The following is a 16303-nucleotide window of genomic DNA, read 5'->3' on the forward strand; positions in this document are numbered from 1 at the left end:
AAAAAAAGTCATGTACAGATGCATACAATTTTCTAAGGTGTTTGTTGATTTTTGTTTGTTTTTTAAAAAAAAAGAATCGAAAGGCATTCATTTGGGTTACCTCAGGAACAAATTCATGGTGTTGTTGGGTTGATGGTTGGACTCGATGATCTTGGAGGTCTCTTCCAACCTTTAATGATTCTATGATTCTATGATTCTAAGGTGTTTGTTGATTTTTGTTTGTTTTTTAAAAAAAAAGAATCGAAAGGCATTCATTTGGGTTACCTCAGGAACAAATTCATTCATTTTCAGTAAGATTTAGCAACCTGGGACCTAAGACACTTCTGAAATGAAAAAAGGCAAAAAGTTTTCTAAAGCTTCAAAATCTAGCCAGTACATAGCACAAAATATTAATGCTACTGCCTCTGCAAGACCTACCTGGCCACACAACTACCCACAGTTATTTCCCCATCTAAACGGGAAGTTAAAGGCTGAAAAGGGAATTGCTGGGGTTTCAAGTAGAAAGCTTTTAACGCTTACCTTTCCCTTATACACTGTTTCTGGTTCAAATACTGCCTCTTCTGCTGCAACGCCAGTGAACCAGAAACAGGTACAAATACAAAGACTGGGGATGCTGTTCTATCAGAAACAAACTAGTAGCATGCCCGGTATTTACCGTTCAATAGCAAACATCCAAACTTTTTCTATTTTCAGTTCTGAAATAAAGGTTCCGAGCACCTGTTGATCTCAGTAAGAGGTTTGTACGATACTACAGTCCTGCCACGTACAAACACATCACCTATACGGACCTGTTTTCTTCTGGTGGTTTCTTTCAAGAGAAAACAGTCCCTCAATGGAGACTTCTACAGTGCAGCAGATACACAAACATGAATAAATAAATAACTATCCTCTTTGGCCCATTTATCATACTCGGCACTCCTTGCCAGTGAAGGTTGAATACCAGTGAATACCAAATGAGAAGATTTCTCCTTTGAATTACTTAAATGTAAAGTTTACGCTAAATAGCACAATTCCCAAGTAGAGTGTTCCAGTGCAAGCTAGTACAAAAGTCACTTTCTCCTTTAACTCAAAAATGCAAAAGCAGGGCCTCCTAGGTTTGTAGAAAATATTCACATTGTTAGTAGTATGGCGGCAAAGCAGACAGAAGGCATAAGGATAAGCTTCATACAGATGCTGATGCAGAAAAGGAAAGGTAATTCGAACTCCACTTGTGTTTTTCCCTAGCTCCAAGCAGCATCCTTTCTGGTTGCTGTTGTGTATCACACCAGTAATAAATTCAGCCTGTTACTTTCTCAGCCTCCTACAGCACAGAAAGTTTCAGAGCTAACCCAGCCTGCTCCTCTCTAGGTCCCTACTACCCTGAAACTTTCAGAAGACTCACCTCACTTAAAATAAATCTGACAAAGCCTGTCAGATACTCATCAAGAAATATAGATTTTGCATGTCCAGAAGGTGAAGGGAAAAAAAAAAAGAGAAAAAGCACTGCTTCCAACAAGGACTCCAGCAATGAAATGGTTGCCACGTATTATTCCCATGTTTATAGACTACTGTTTAGAAATGCTCTGTTATGATTGTAAAAAAGGTAGCTTTTCTAAAAGACTGATGCTTGAGAGGGAAGGAGAACACTTTGAAAGGAATGGTTTTCACCAAAATAATCCATGGTACTAGATTAATATAAACTCAGGCAAAGGTAATTCACTCTGTAGTTAAAATACAGTTGTGAAAGTATTTTCTAGTATTCTCTGGCTAGACAGGCCACCTGATCTCACTGACTCTTCAAGTTCACTCACCTGCTCCGCACATTAGGAGAAGTATTATTACTGCCACCAGTTATCTTTGAACAAAGATAAAACCTGCATTTTTGAAGCCAAAAGTGTTTCTGCTAAACCTTTAGGGAGGCCATTAAAATTCTGGCCCTGTATCAAGGCACGGGAAGAATCCACTGTCCTCACACAGCCCTTTATTTTCTGGGAATCATGATAGAACCAGGGTTTAGTTTTGCCAGTTTTGTTATATTAAAACTTCACGCAAAAGTTTTAGAAGCCTTACAAAACCATGGTAATTTGTTAATATTTGCTGATAAAATTATTTATTAGAAGCAGCTTGCATCATTGGTTCAGATAAAACATGGCACAAACTGAAGTCAGCTTTCAATCTTGCCCAATATATCAGAGCATCAAGATACAGTAGATTCTCAACGACAAATCCCAGCATCATACATCTTCCCTTATAAATAAAGATATATTTTAATAGCTATACAATAACTTTTCCTCCATGGTCACTCTCAAGAAGTTTTTTGTGAATATAATCCATAGAAACAATTTCCTCCGGTGACTTATTTGTGACTATGACAGGTCCCCACCGTGCTAAAAAGCCTTCTCTTTGCATGGCCTGTACCTGAGCAGGAGATGATGACCTAACTGTCAGAGACACTTCGGAAGAAATGCCCTGCAGCACAGCTGGAAGAGATATTTCTGGAATAGCCATTCATGCTTCAGGTAGGTGAACATATGCTATTAACAACAGGGCCTGCAGATTGTTGGGCTTTCTCGTTTGCTCTTCGTTTCCATCTATTCAAAGCACCTCCTCACAGCTCCTTTGGTGTGTTTAGTTGCCAGGAACATCCTTCCACGTCATGATATCTATGTTCAACCTGTCTTCTTCTTTCCTTTTTTTAAGTATCTTTAAGGCAACTCTTCAACACTCTACTTGCCTTTTTGCAACCAGAAGTTCTCCAGAACAAGAGATCTTTTGACAAACACTTTTCTAATTACAAATAATTAGGCCAAACATTTATTAGCTGCACTAGCAAGTCCTCTTCCCAGTTGTTGTTCAGTATGTTGCAAAGACAGTAAATGCATTTAAACTTCTTTCATAGGGATGTATGTTGCTCCAGGTTTTTATTCTACAGTATGATCTATATGAGCACCAAGGCAATTCACACTTTAAATTACAGTATCTGTCTGTCCTCAAATGTATCTAGTCAACTGAGAAACCCTGGAAGGTGCATTTTCACTACAGAAAAAATTATCTCCATTATCCAGATTAATTATCCATGAAGCTGATCTCACCTAGAGAACTTGCTCAAAACTTCTAGTGTGGTAGCTCTACTGACTTTTCTGAAGCAGACAGCATACTTTTGTCACACTCAAACTCTTCCAAATGCTTATTTTCATTCCCTGTCACCCACATCAAGAGATTCCCTTATCACAGGTTTGATTTTACTTTTACACATGCAATATTCAGGTATTTCCTAGTCAGCTTTACAGGGCAATGTGCATCTTCAGAGGGAAATAAAAAAGCATGCGAAAGCATCAAAGAAAAAAATATGCCAGAGAGTATTAGAACTGAAAGACAATTGCCATCACCCTCAGTTTTAATCATCATGCCACTATGGAAAAAACAGATGAACCAAGGACAAGATAACCACCTCCTTCCAGTAATTAGAAAATGGACCTTTCTGATGGTCATGTCAGAAATGTTGGTAATAACTATGAAAGATTTATATAAAAGCTTTTTTCCATTTTTCTTACAGTTGCCCAAAGCAAAGTACAGTGGGCATACTATCTGTCCCTGCTTTCAAGGTACACTAAGCTCCAGAGCTATACATGCTCAGGAGATTCTGATACTTGTCAAGGGTGATCTGTGCAAATGTTTTGCCAGCAACACTACCAGCTACATATGGATGTGTCAATTAAAAAAATATATAATTTCCCAATGCAACATATCTTGCTGCTATTTCAAAATAAGTATTTGTATGATAGATCCTCATAATCACACAAAGCATTCTTCCTGTAGAATACCTCATTAAATGGCAGACATAACCTTTCATTTTTAAAGGGAGATTCCTGTATTTCATGATTGGTCAAAAGGTCTGTGAACTGATAAATAGCGTTTTAATTATCCATTTTAAAAGAGTTCAGTAAAAAATGATCACAGAATGGTTGAGGTTGGAAGGGGACCTCTGGAGATCATCTGGTCCAACACCCCTGCTCAAGCAGGGCCACCTACAGCCAGCTGCCCAGGGCCACATCCAGACAGCTTCTGAATTTCTCCAAGGATGAAGACTCCACAACCTCCCTGGGCAACCTCTGCCAGTGTTTGAAAACCAGAAAATTCACTTACTGTGAGAGCTGTCAATTTGTGCCCATTACCTCTTGCCCTGTCACTGGGCACTACTGAGAAGAGCCTGGCTCCCCCTTCTTCATTTCCTCCCACCAGGTATTTATACACACGGGTGAGATCCCCCTGAGCCTTGCCTTCTCCTGGCTGAACTGCCCCAGCTCTCTCAGCCTCTCCTCATATGAAAGGCGCTCCAGTCCCATAGTCGTCTTTGTGGTCCTGTGCTGGACTCTCTCCAGTATGTCCATTTCCCTCTTGTACTGGGGAGCCCAGAACTGGACCCAGCACTCCAGGTACGGCCTCACCAGTGCTGAGGAGAAGGGAAAGATCACCTCCCTTGACCTGCTGGCAACACTCCTCCTAATGCAGCCCAGGAGACTGCTAGCAAATTCTCCAAGATGACCTACAAAAACCTCTGTCTCCTTCAACTCCCATAAATGGGGCGGGGGGGGAGAGGGGAAGAGTCTAGCACACATTCAGAAGCCATAGCAACTGGATTATAATCAAAAAGATATCTGCAAAGTAACTTTCTGACTGGCAGTACTTCTAAGATTAGCCTAGGTTATACAAACAATATCCTACAGTGAAGTATTGTCTGTGACAATAGGATACAAGATGTGAGGTTAATACTGTACAAAAAATTCACACGCATTTAAGACTTTGGTCAATGACACTGATATCCCTCATCATCTGTGTGGTAAACAGATAGTATTTACATGTGAGGTAGGTGTCACCTGAGATTCAGAGCTCCCGGGAAGCAGTAGTACCTTGTTAAAAAGGATAAGAGTGTGCTACTCCCTAATGTGCAAGTTCTTTATATGTATAAATTAACTTTTATTTACATTTAGATTTCACAGAGAAACTGTGAGATCTGGAGCAACCGCAGCACCTCCAGCAAAGGGCCACTAAGATGATTTAAGGGACTGAGGCATCTCTTCTATGAGGAAAGGCTGAGAGAGCTGGGGCTGGACCAGATGACCTCCAGAGGTCCCTTCCAGCCTCAACCATTCTGTGCTTCTGTGAAGTTGTCAGAGCTCATACTTTTTAGTTGTGAGTGATTGAGAAAGGCTCTTTGACACATCATTCATAAAAATTAAGGATACACTATTTCTCCAGTGGAGTGGCGAGCAGGTGGTTAAATGATAAAGAAAAAAAACCCATACTGCGAAGGTAGTCAACAGCCCAGAAGCTAAAACTAATCTCTCAACTGAAATGAATGCAGGTTCATCCCCTTTTGTAGCACAAATACGGGTTTTTTGAGTTCGCTCCTCCCTCCTCCTTCTACGAAAAGTAACCTCCTCTCAGTATGCTCAAGAGATAGCATCTTAAAGTCATTTTCCCCTCCTTATTACTGATAACGTAAGGACAAACAGCTTAAAAGTCATTACAGTTAACAGAAACTATAAGCACTATCTCAGGAAACTTTTCTTAAAAAAAGGTGCAGAAAGATCATCCACTGATAATCTAAACCAAACTTAGGGTTATATACAGAGACCATGAGTAACTAAAAATTTCACCAACTGCCTTTGCCAGTTCTCTGCTTGTTGGTAGAGTCAAGCTCCCTTGTAGCTACCGCATAGCTTCCCACCCTGCTGCACAGACACCTCTAAGATATTCACCTGAGCCAATATAACTCATTAGGCAAAGCACTCCTAAAACAGCTCTCTGCTTTTGATTTCTAAACTAGATAGAATTCCCTAAGTAACACTTTACCGCACTGAAAACACATACCTTTGCCCACTGTGCTCTTCATTTCTTCTTCCCAAACTCCCCAGCTGTACGCCCAATATACCTTGTTATGCCATTAGGCTCCCCTCTAGTAACCACAGACACAACCCCTTGTGGGACATGGAACAGCATGTCTCTCAGGGAAGAAAATAATGCTCCTACGTAGATCTGGGATGTACATCTTTAGTACTACCAGTGTGATTTTAATATTAAGACTTATTCTACTACACCAGAAAAATAAGTTAAACAGATTTTATTTAAGGCAACCCAGATGTGTTTATTACTGAAGAAAACTCATTTGTAAGGGGACACAGAAAAATTTATACATGAGAAAGGCTCCTACTTGTTTTTCCAATGATAAAAAACAACCATACATACATACACGGAAAACATTTTAGACTACACTTCTGAAGACAGAGCAACAGAACAGCAAACTAATTCTTGGGAAACAAGCCACCTACAAACAGACAAGTCCCTTTTCACTTGCTAAATGAGAGCATTGCAAAGTAGAAGCGCACTTTGCTCAGTGTTAAAATAAAAGCTAATGCTGTCCTGTCCTAAGCTGTGTAAGATCAAATATAACAAAGCAGTTTAAACCAAAGAGAAATCATGCACTGCAAAGGAAGGCCAAAATTATAAGTCCTAGGATGACGACTTGATTCACAGTTTACTCAAGTTAATGAAGACTCCAACTCCCGCAGATTTCAGCGGGTTACGCAACGGGTCCTGCAGAGGGAAATGTTCCAAGTCACAAACAGCAACGCCGTATTTTGATACCTAATTACCACCACTGTCTATGAAGAAATCCCTGGTGTAAAATAGAGAACAAATACAATAATCTCACTTTCTCATTTTAAAAATGGCATGAAAGAAACAATAAAAGAAAGTTACTGAAGAGAACTAGATTGTTCCCAGCTGTTATCATAAAATACTACAGCTGTTCGTGTCATTGCAGCTAATGACCAGTTGCACTTTTTTCAAAGATTGTAACACAGTATGACCATTGTAATCTACATCAAACCGAAACTTGGCATGCGTCATGGAAAAAAGACTAAAAAATTATTTAAATTCTGTTTGGGTTTTTTTTTTTTAATTTCTGTTCATGGGTTGTTTTCTTGTGTTTGAGTGGGATAGGAAGGGATTTTGTATGAATGGTTCTGCATTCAAATTATCAATTATGTTAAACTGCTTAAAAAATGATGGTAAATAAAAGGTATTAAATTACTAAAATTGTCTTTTCCAGTAATAAAAGGAGAATTCAGCCAAGAAATCCCAAACTTGTTGTTGAAAAGAGATAGTTTTACTCAGCACACCTCAAGTCCAAAGTGGATGATGAAAACATCATCAAAAAAAAAGATGAGAAACATCTTTTCTCTGGAGCCAACAACAGGGTGGGCTTCCCCATCTAGAAGCTTGTAATTGTTTTGTTAACTTACTATATGTGAACCAAATCAGTTTTTTCATAAGGATTCAAATATACAAATGCAAAGAAAAGGTTAAAGTAGAAAAAACCCACATATATAGATGCAGAAAGAATTTTCAGATACAACTGTCTCTACTGGAGCATTACTCCTTGACAGATGGAGAAAAAGCTAGTATGTCTTCCCACAGAAAATCTCCACGGAACCTGGAACATACTATTTCAAGTAATTTAATGTCATTTCTAGAGAAAATACAAGAGTACATGTTCCTCTGTAGCCATGTGTCTTCGCCTCCAAAATCACCCATATAGAACTATAGACCAGAAAGAAGTCATAAGCTCCTGCACAGCTTTTTTTTCCCTAGTTACCAAAGAAATCACTAATTTATTAAGAAAGCTACCATTCATTTTACCAGTTTCTCCACTTCAGGACAGAAAAACACCTCCAGAGGAATTCCAAACACTTCAGAAAGACTACCATCTAATCATACACAGCATACACCCATCTTCATAGGAAGCATGGGGACTCAATAACAAGTAACAAATACAGCCACAGCAAAAGAATGATAAAAAACGAAGCATCCCTACCCAAAGAAAGAGAGGAATAATTGTTAAACATGTACTTATAACCAAACACAGCAATGGAAAACATGTTAGAAGCTGAGTCTCTTTTTCTCATTTTGGGCTATCTATCTAGACCGCAAGGGATTTCTTTCCAAATGATGGTTACTTCAAAACATGAACAACTCAGGAACTTTGCTTTATCTGGCCGCACAATTACTAAGCTGTCACTATCAGCAAGTTAAAAAAAAAAAAAAAAATAGACAACCTACCTTCAAAGACACTCGCAAAAGCTTAAATTAAAAATTAAAATCTAATCACACACTAAATTAGGCCAAAAACCTGTAGTTTGGATTCTATTAATTAAGCCTATTGAACAATGCCCAGAGTGAGTGTTAAAGACTGTCTGCAGCACCACATCTGTGTAACCCATTATTAACACATGTTATTTTCACCATTCCAATCAGAAGTTCGAAGTGCACTTCCTTTCTTGTGGCAACACTGTGCAGGCTTGAATTTTTTGTATAATTAGCAAGTACCAGAGCCAACACTATAGCAGAATTTGCTCCCTAGCAGGTTAGTTATATTTTTTTGCTCCACTCCATCAGCTCTGCATTGTGCAACAGTCAGGATGACTCAAGGAAAGCATTTTGGCCAACATGAATCTGATGCAATAAAATGCCTAAGCCGCATGCCTCTAAAAGAGAAAAAGAATATGGTGTAGAATACTGGCATTGTTATACCGATACCTGTCTCCATCAGTATATGTTTAATCCCATTACTGCACTTCTCAATTTTGAAAGCCCTATAATGCATCAGACTTCAATTATTTTATTAAGCCATATATGCCTATCTGAAAGATAGAAAAATAGCTATTACTATCGGAAGATTTAATGCAACCATATTTTAGCATAGTTTTGCCTTTCTTTACCTCAAAGATTTTGTACAGTCTCTATGCAGACTAGGTTCTGCACCTTTTATGCTTAGCGTTTAAGGTGGGGGGTTTGAAGTTCACTCATCTGTGGTGAACCTCAGGTTTTTTTTCGAGCAAGTATTACCAGCTTCACCAAATCTTCGCTTCCATTGCTAATTAACTTGTGTCTGGTTGCAAAGACACCAAAGCATGAGTGTTTCTGCCACCTCTCTTCTCAAGTTAACCAAAAAACACCACCATCTATGCTAGCCCTCAGAGCTTTCTGCAAGCTACATGAGTTAAAACTAACAGTCACGCTGTGAGTTTTCAACGTTACTGCTAAGCAACCTGCAAGCAGCAGCTGAACTGCAAAATAGAGACATCCTCCTGTGACAAGTGGGGTAGAGCTGGAGCAGCACACTGATAGTGGAGCTATTCACTGAAAAGAAAGCTACGGAGTCAGCAGCTGGCTGCAGAATTACAACAGAAGTCTGAGGAAGAGGCAGAATATACTTCTCCTATTCTTACATGCTTCCCCAGGCACCTACAGATGCACCAAAGGAAAGACTCAGTGTTCAGTGAACACCTTGCATTAGGTACATGCACCCAAATCACAGCTACCAGGCAGCACTTAGGCTGCTTGACATACTTAGCAATAAGTATGAGAGCAATAAGGAGAGAAAAGTTTGCAGAAATGCAGGAAGGTAACAGACAGGAGAAGAAAGGGCATATTGAAACACAAGAGGGAGAAAATATTTAAAAAAAAAAAAATCACTGAAAACAGAAGGAAGCTGCAACAGAAGTTCAGTACGGCACAGCTTTATCTCTAAGTAGAAAGAGGTTTAAGTGGTAGATAATGCTCAAACTAAATGTTTTCAAAAACTTAATGAAACACACCCTAAAAGGAAAGATTGCCATCCACGCCTTAAGCACATGCAACCCCCAGACACCCAGGAATTAACTTCTAACTAAACCCACCATTTTTGACCTCTCATGCCTTACCACTCTGCTCCTTCGCCTCTCCAGCTCCAAACATAAATGGTATTAGTTGGAAATTAGTTGGAGATTGTGCTGGCATCATAATTCAATCTTAAATAAGACGGTTATGTTCTCCTCATACAGCAGCGTTGCCATATCAACGTTAACATGCCTAACCTCGCTTATAAAAATAGATATCATAGTCAGTTTAAAATGCACGTAAATGACTGTCAAGGAGGTACTACTCTGGAGGTGTTATTTCAACAGTAGCAGCTTTCTGGTGGAGGAGTAAGTAGGGTAGGAATAAGTAGTTCAGATTTTTATCTTTAAAAGTAAAATTTACCATCATAGCACTTATTGTCTCCCTGTTTCTCCACATACGATCTTCCACCTCTTCCTCCATTCAATAATTAAAGAAAAACCACAAGAACGTACCTGGGGTACAACCTCCAGCAATAAAATACCTGAATCTACAATCTGAGTGGCAGATTGCTCAATAAACCATGCACTTACGTGAACCAAGCTGCACATACACTGTAATATTTTTCAGAACTGGGATGATACTTTCCACCATTATTGATTGAGTAGCCATAAAATGATCTTTTATGGGGGAAAGTCAAGGTAAATGACTGATTATCACAGCAGGAAATTATTTAAGTGTTCAACTGAAGAAACATTATGCAATTGTAACTTGCATTTGACTCGTGAAACCACATACAGAAGAATATAAGAAGGCACCTTTTCATGAAGATGATTTGAAGTGGCTTTTACTTCAGAAACTTGTGGCTTCTTTTATGGCACGCTTGAGAAAAGTGTTAAGCAGTATCTTTGTATCTTAAAATACTCTTAAGGAAGTACTTTTCTCCATATTCTTTAAAGCTATAAAGAGGGAACTATCCCCCACAACATGCCGCTTCAACATTACTGGGAAGCCTTGGACTAATTAATATTCATATTTAAATGGAGTACCAAATTTAAATTATAGTTCTGCTTTTGTACTTTAAGTAGGAGCCACTCAGTAAAATAGAAGAAACAAAAAAAAAAAAAAAAAAAAAAAGAAGATGATGAGTTTGGTCTATCCAAGCTACAGGCACCTATTTATTGACATTACCCAAAATGACTTTTGACAGAAAATCCCTTTAGAAATACCAGACGGGAAGGAATGTGAGAGTTCTGGAAGTCATGGAACTACAAAAAAATAATTTAAAATATCCAGTTACGTAATCAAAGGTGAATATATTTTGCATTTGATCTTCCTGTCACGACCTGCACAGAAAAGCAAGCATAACCATTCAACATCTATCATCTCTAAATGGGATGCATGCAATGGAAGTAGATACCATTCAATTTGGGAATGGATAGCAGAGAGGAAACAACTGTTCTCTACAACATCCCCTATGGAAAATGATCTCAACTGCCTCATATTTTCCAATTAAGTTAAATGCTGATAACATCCAGCATGAACTCCTCTTTCAAGTTTCTCACCACCACCAGGGGTATCAAAAGCACCAGCTCTCTTGCTAGGCTCAGCCAAAAAGAGCAGGTAACAGAAGACAGCTTTAGCCAATGTGGAATTCAGAAGCATACAAAAGTTTTTTAACACATAAATAAGGCAATTTTGTCCTCACCTTACATCAGTCTTGAGACTCGGCACGCTCAGCAAGCCATCTCCATAACACAGAGCGTGAGAAAAGCCTCCTACCTATGCAGTGCAGCAATAACTACATCAGAAAGGCGCCCTTCAGCGTGAGCACGATTTTTTCCCTCTGCCTATACAGCAAAAGACTTGTTTCGCTAAAGGCCTTATTTACAAAATGATCTTAATGACTAAGAGGCTCAGTGAGTCCACAAATCAAAATAAGTCACCAGCTTTATTACACAAGCATAACTGTCAAGCACTGTACTTTGGTTTTGTTTCAGTTTCTCGTTACTACATTCACAATCCTTTACAAGTGTTATACACCCGTCACACATATATACGGGTTTGTGCAGTGTAAGAAACACACAAAGACTGCAATACCCAAGCAGCATCCAGCTGACAGAATCCACTGGTCTTACAAGTATCAACTTAGTTTTGACCACGAGATAAGAACAAAGCGGTTACATATAAGAAAATAACTAATTTTCTTTCCTAAGCAACCACAAAGCCTATGCAAGCATATTCAGCTGTTTTCTGCTCTCAGCTGCATCTCATATGGCTTGCTTTATGAAGGTGCCAAGGGATCTGTGATTACAGAGCTACCAAAGCTGAGGTGGAGGAACACCCATGCCTTCAAATGAAGGTGAAAGTGGATGGAGGAGAGCAGATAATCCCCAGCTGTACCAGTGCCACCTTTCTGACGTAGCTGAAGCTGGATTCTCTAGTTAATAACACTCCTTAAACCCAGTTGCAGGCTTCCCCAGAGCAAGCGAATACATTCCTAAGTACTACAAGGATAAATTAATTAAAAGAAAAATAGAGTCAGCTTTCCTATGCCAATAGGAACAGCTACAAAGCAACTCCTTCCTTTCCTTCATGAGGATCAGGCAGATACTGAATCTTCAGCACCCTCAGAAGAGGGGCACATAACCATTTAATCTACTGTCATTAGACAGCTATAACTATCCAAGTAACACTGGTCCTTGTCATACATTTCCTAACACTCAAATTTACACCAAAATACATAACAAATTCACCAACGCTACTGACATTCAGGTCATCACACAATTACTCAAAAACCACAGAAGGGCAGCCCAGCCTTGCAGCATACACCTATGCTGGAAAAATTGCATTCGATTCACAGACAGAGGGAGGCTTCTGCAATACACCGATGCTGGATTCCAGCCTGGAGCACAAGCCTTTGGCGAGTGCACACAAGTCTCCCTGGACTAATGGAAACTCTAAACTTCATTGCTAATTCCCATCACTGACAGCAATTTTACCTTTCATGAATCTGAAATTAACACTGATGGCTAACATATCGATCATGAGCTGGCATTCATATTATATTACCAACAACCAACAGCCTGAACATTAGAAGACTATTAACAATGACATGGTTTGAAATTCAGAGACAGCAAAGACCGGTGTCTAGTTTTTTTGGGTGTTGTCAATTGTTGATATAACTGTGTACACCTCCGCACACAACGCACAAGAGGAAAGGAGATTGCCAACACCAAGGTTCACGAGCCATGGCAGCAGCCCATCTAAACAGCTGAGATGGAAAAATTTCATTTAAACTCCACTTTCCTTCACAGAAAAAAAAAAAAAAAGGGAGGGAGGGCAAAAGAACCCCCCACAAACAAACCACTCAAAAGCACATAACCATCTGACCTGCCCAGAAGAATCAAAACAATCATTGTACCTAGCTAACAGCAAGATTTCCAAGAAATACTGCCTTTACTTCTTTGTATGACTACTCCAGTTCACTCTCAAGGTTTTTATTTATGATTACTCTGCTTTAGAGCAGTATTTCTAGAAGGCAGTAACGCAACACTGAATATTTTGAGGAGGTCAAGTAACACGATACACAGCTTTTCCCTCCAGGTCAGTGGGGTTCAAATCTTGCTAATGTCAGTAGTGACCAAAAGCTGTTGACATCAGACAGCTGTTATGTGACCCATGAGGAATGAGCTAGTATCCTCAGTCCAGTTTTTACTGGACAGGTATTCCTACCTTCACAAGAACAACCAAGCCCATACGCTTGCTGGCAAGTCTCAGGAGTTAAAAGTCAGGGTGGATAAGGAGTAGCTTTCTCAGTCCTGAAGGAGAACAAGAACTTAGAAACAGTTCTGTCCAGGTGAAGGCTGCATCTTACCTCTGACAGAAAAGCAAGGAATTTCAACTTGTAAATACATCAAGTCAGCATTTGCTGCAACAGTATGTTGTCCTGAGCCTTGATCCTGCAAACCTCTGAATGTACAGGTTATCTTATTTGCAGTCAACAGTCCATTCAAAGCATTGCTCCTCTACAGGCTCACAAAATCCAGAGAGTAAAGGTGAATTGTCTAATTTGCATCATAACATACGTACCATCTTAAGGAGAGCACAAGAGTAAATCAAAAAAGTACTTCTCAAACTGTAACTGCATCTTCTGGATTCAAACATAGGATCTTCTTTCCCTTTAACTCCACAGAACACAATTTTGCCAACTTTACCAAGAGTTAATTTACTCTGAAAACTTAACATTACACACAGACTTGAATTTCTTCTTCACACTGCTCATTGCACGACAGTGTCATATCCAAAAATTTCACTCCAAGCGTCAAATGCAATTGTGCACAAGCTGCATAAGAGAGGTGGGAGAAGACCAGGACCTTATAAGCATTAGGGGCTCCTGACCCTTTTTCCCCTTCTCTCAAAAGCATGTTTTATTTTTGATTCAAATCAGTTTAAGCACAGTTCAGACAATTCAATAAGCAAAGCAAAATGAGCGTGAGAAGTCCTTGCCTATGGAAATAGCCCACTTCTCAGTATATTTGAGGATTTGAAGCATGAGAAGACAAAAAAAAAAAGCCAACAGCAACTCCCCGAAGAGACAGGTCTCTGCCACAAGCAATCTGCACGAAGCTGCTGGAACCGTAACCTCCGCAAACCCACCCTGCCGTTACGTAATGGTGCCGAGCCAGGATTTTCACCATCCAGCCCAGAATTGTTGTTAGAAGGAGACATCTCCTGTCATGCACCAGCAAATCGAAAGGGTTTAAAAAAAAAAAAAAGCCAACCAAACACAATAAAAACAAGCAAAAAACCCCACATATGCAAACAGAAGAGAGTTTAATCCAGAGCCTACATCCACATGCTAAAAACATTTCCTTTCCAAGTAAGGTTTTATATGATATTCTAACTTAAAAAAAAATAAAAAGTTGTTTTCACGGGTTATATCTCGACAATATCAGAATATCTGTTTTTCCTCTCTAAAATACCAAGGCTCTCCAAGTACTTGCATTGGTGCTTACAAGGTGCCTTTTTTTTTTTTATTATTCCTTATTCATTTAACATTGCAAGCCTATTTAATTTGTTTATCTCAAGAAGGTACAAATCATGTCCTATAGGAAAGAAACAACAAAGAAATCTTTTCCTATCTCTATTATTATTACCACCAGTTGTTTTCTTACTCGATTTCCTTACAGTCTATACGAAGGCAGTGTGAAGTACCTATGATACAGCAAAGAATAATCCTATTAAGAATCAGTTTACTGTGTACTACTCTCTTCACATGCTATTTTAAGACCTTAAAAGGATTTCAATATTTAACAAAGGACTGAACCAGTTAAACAAATCCTCACATCTCCAGTGAAACACTGACATTATGAGACAACAGTTACCAGGTGAGATGGACACCTAAGCAGCATGTGTGTTTTGTTCTTTTTGTTCAATACTTTAACTCAGTTTAACAAAGTTGATTTCTGTTCTAGTTGCATTATAAAAATATTTAACTATACATACTGCTAAGTTTTCTTAGAACTGGTGCTTTCAGATGTTTGAGACTTTGTATGTGTGAAAAATGCAAAGAGCAATTACTGACAAAACACATTAAGGTGTGCTGAAACCATTGAGGGTTTTGTAAATAAAGAGATAATTCCTATTCATGATGAACATCGACTTAAGCCAGTGGAAGTTCTGCCACAGCAAAGATCAGGACATTTGGTCATGTGTTAGGACCAAGGCAGATTTAAAAAGAAGTTACCCACCCCATAATCCTGAAGAAGTCTTCCCAATAGGATGGTCATTTGTTGTTTCTACAGAAGATAAGCATCAGCTAAATAGAGCTGTTTCAGGCTTCTAAAGCCTACTCTTAGTGTGATGTAACAGACTGACTACTTAAACAAGCAGTAAATATTCCAGATATTAGAAGGTAAAGCTGAATTCCCAAGTCATTTTTTAAAAATTCTTATCGTGCTTGTAACTACGTTTCTTACAACATCTGAAGATGTTGTAAGAAACGTACAATTCAAACAACTACAATTTCATTTGGATGGAAAAAATAATTAAGTAAGAGGGGAAAAGGCATAAGAAGGCTTGAGAGGTGGGCCCGTGCGAACCTCATGAGGTTCAACAAGGCCAAGTGCAAGGTCCTGCACACGGGTCGGGGCAATCCCAAGCACACACACAGGCTGGGCAGAGAATGGATTGAGAGCAGCCCTGAGGAGAAGGACTTGGGGGTGTTGGTTGATGAGAAGCTCAACATGACCCAGCGATGTGCGCTTGCAGCCCAGAAAGCCAACCGTATCCCGGGCTGCATCCAAAGAAGCGTGGCCAGCAAGTCAAGGGAGGTGATTCTGCCCCTTTACTCAGCTCTCGTGAGACCCCACCTGGAGTACTGTGTCCAGCTCTGGGGCCCCCAACATAAGAAGGACATGGGCCTGTTGGAGGGAGTCCAGAGGAGGGCCACAAAGGTGATCAGAGGGCTGGAGCACCTCTCCTATGAAGACAGGCTGAGAGAGCTGGGGTTGTTCAGCCTGGAGAAGAGCAGGCTCCGGGGAAACCTTCTTGCAGCCCGTCAGTACTTAAAAGGGGCTTATAAAAAAGATGGGGCAAACTTTTTAGCAGGGCCTGTTGCGACAGGACAAGGGGGAATGGCTTTAAACTAAAGGGGGGG

At 39.6% G+C, this 16303-nt stretch overlaps 1 protein-coding gene across 1 annotated transcript in view; it reads left to right on the forward strand.

Moving 5' to 3' along the window:
* Nucleotides 1-1125: 1125 nt before the first annotated feature.
* Nucleotides 1126-16303, forward strand: part of BANK1 (B-cell scaffold protein with ankyrin repeats 1) — a 260578-nt gene continuing 245400 nt past the window's right edge. The window contains exons 1-2 of the mRNA XM_009327080.1: nucleotides 1126-1192; nucleotides 2406-2498. Coding sequence (XP_009325355.1) covers nucleotides 1126-1192; nucleotides 2406-2498 — 160 coding nt within the window. The remainder of the gene's footprint in view (nucleotides 1193-2405; nucleotides 2499-16303) is intronic.

The sequence above is a fragment of the Pygoscelis adeliae genome, unplaced genomic scaffold, assembly GCF_000699105.1.
Source record: "Pygoscelis adeliae isolate BGI_AS28 unplaced genomic scaffold, ASM69910v1 Scaffold87, whole genome shotgun sequence".
Taxonomy (NCBI): Eukaryota; Metazoa; Chordata; class Aves; order Sphenisciformes; family Spheniscidae; genus Pygoscelis; species Pygoscelis adeliae.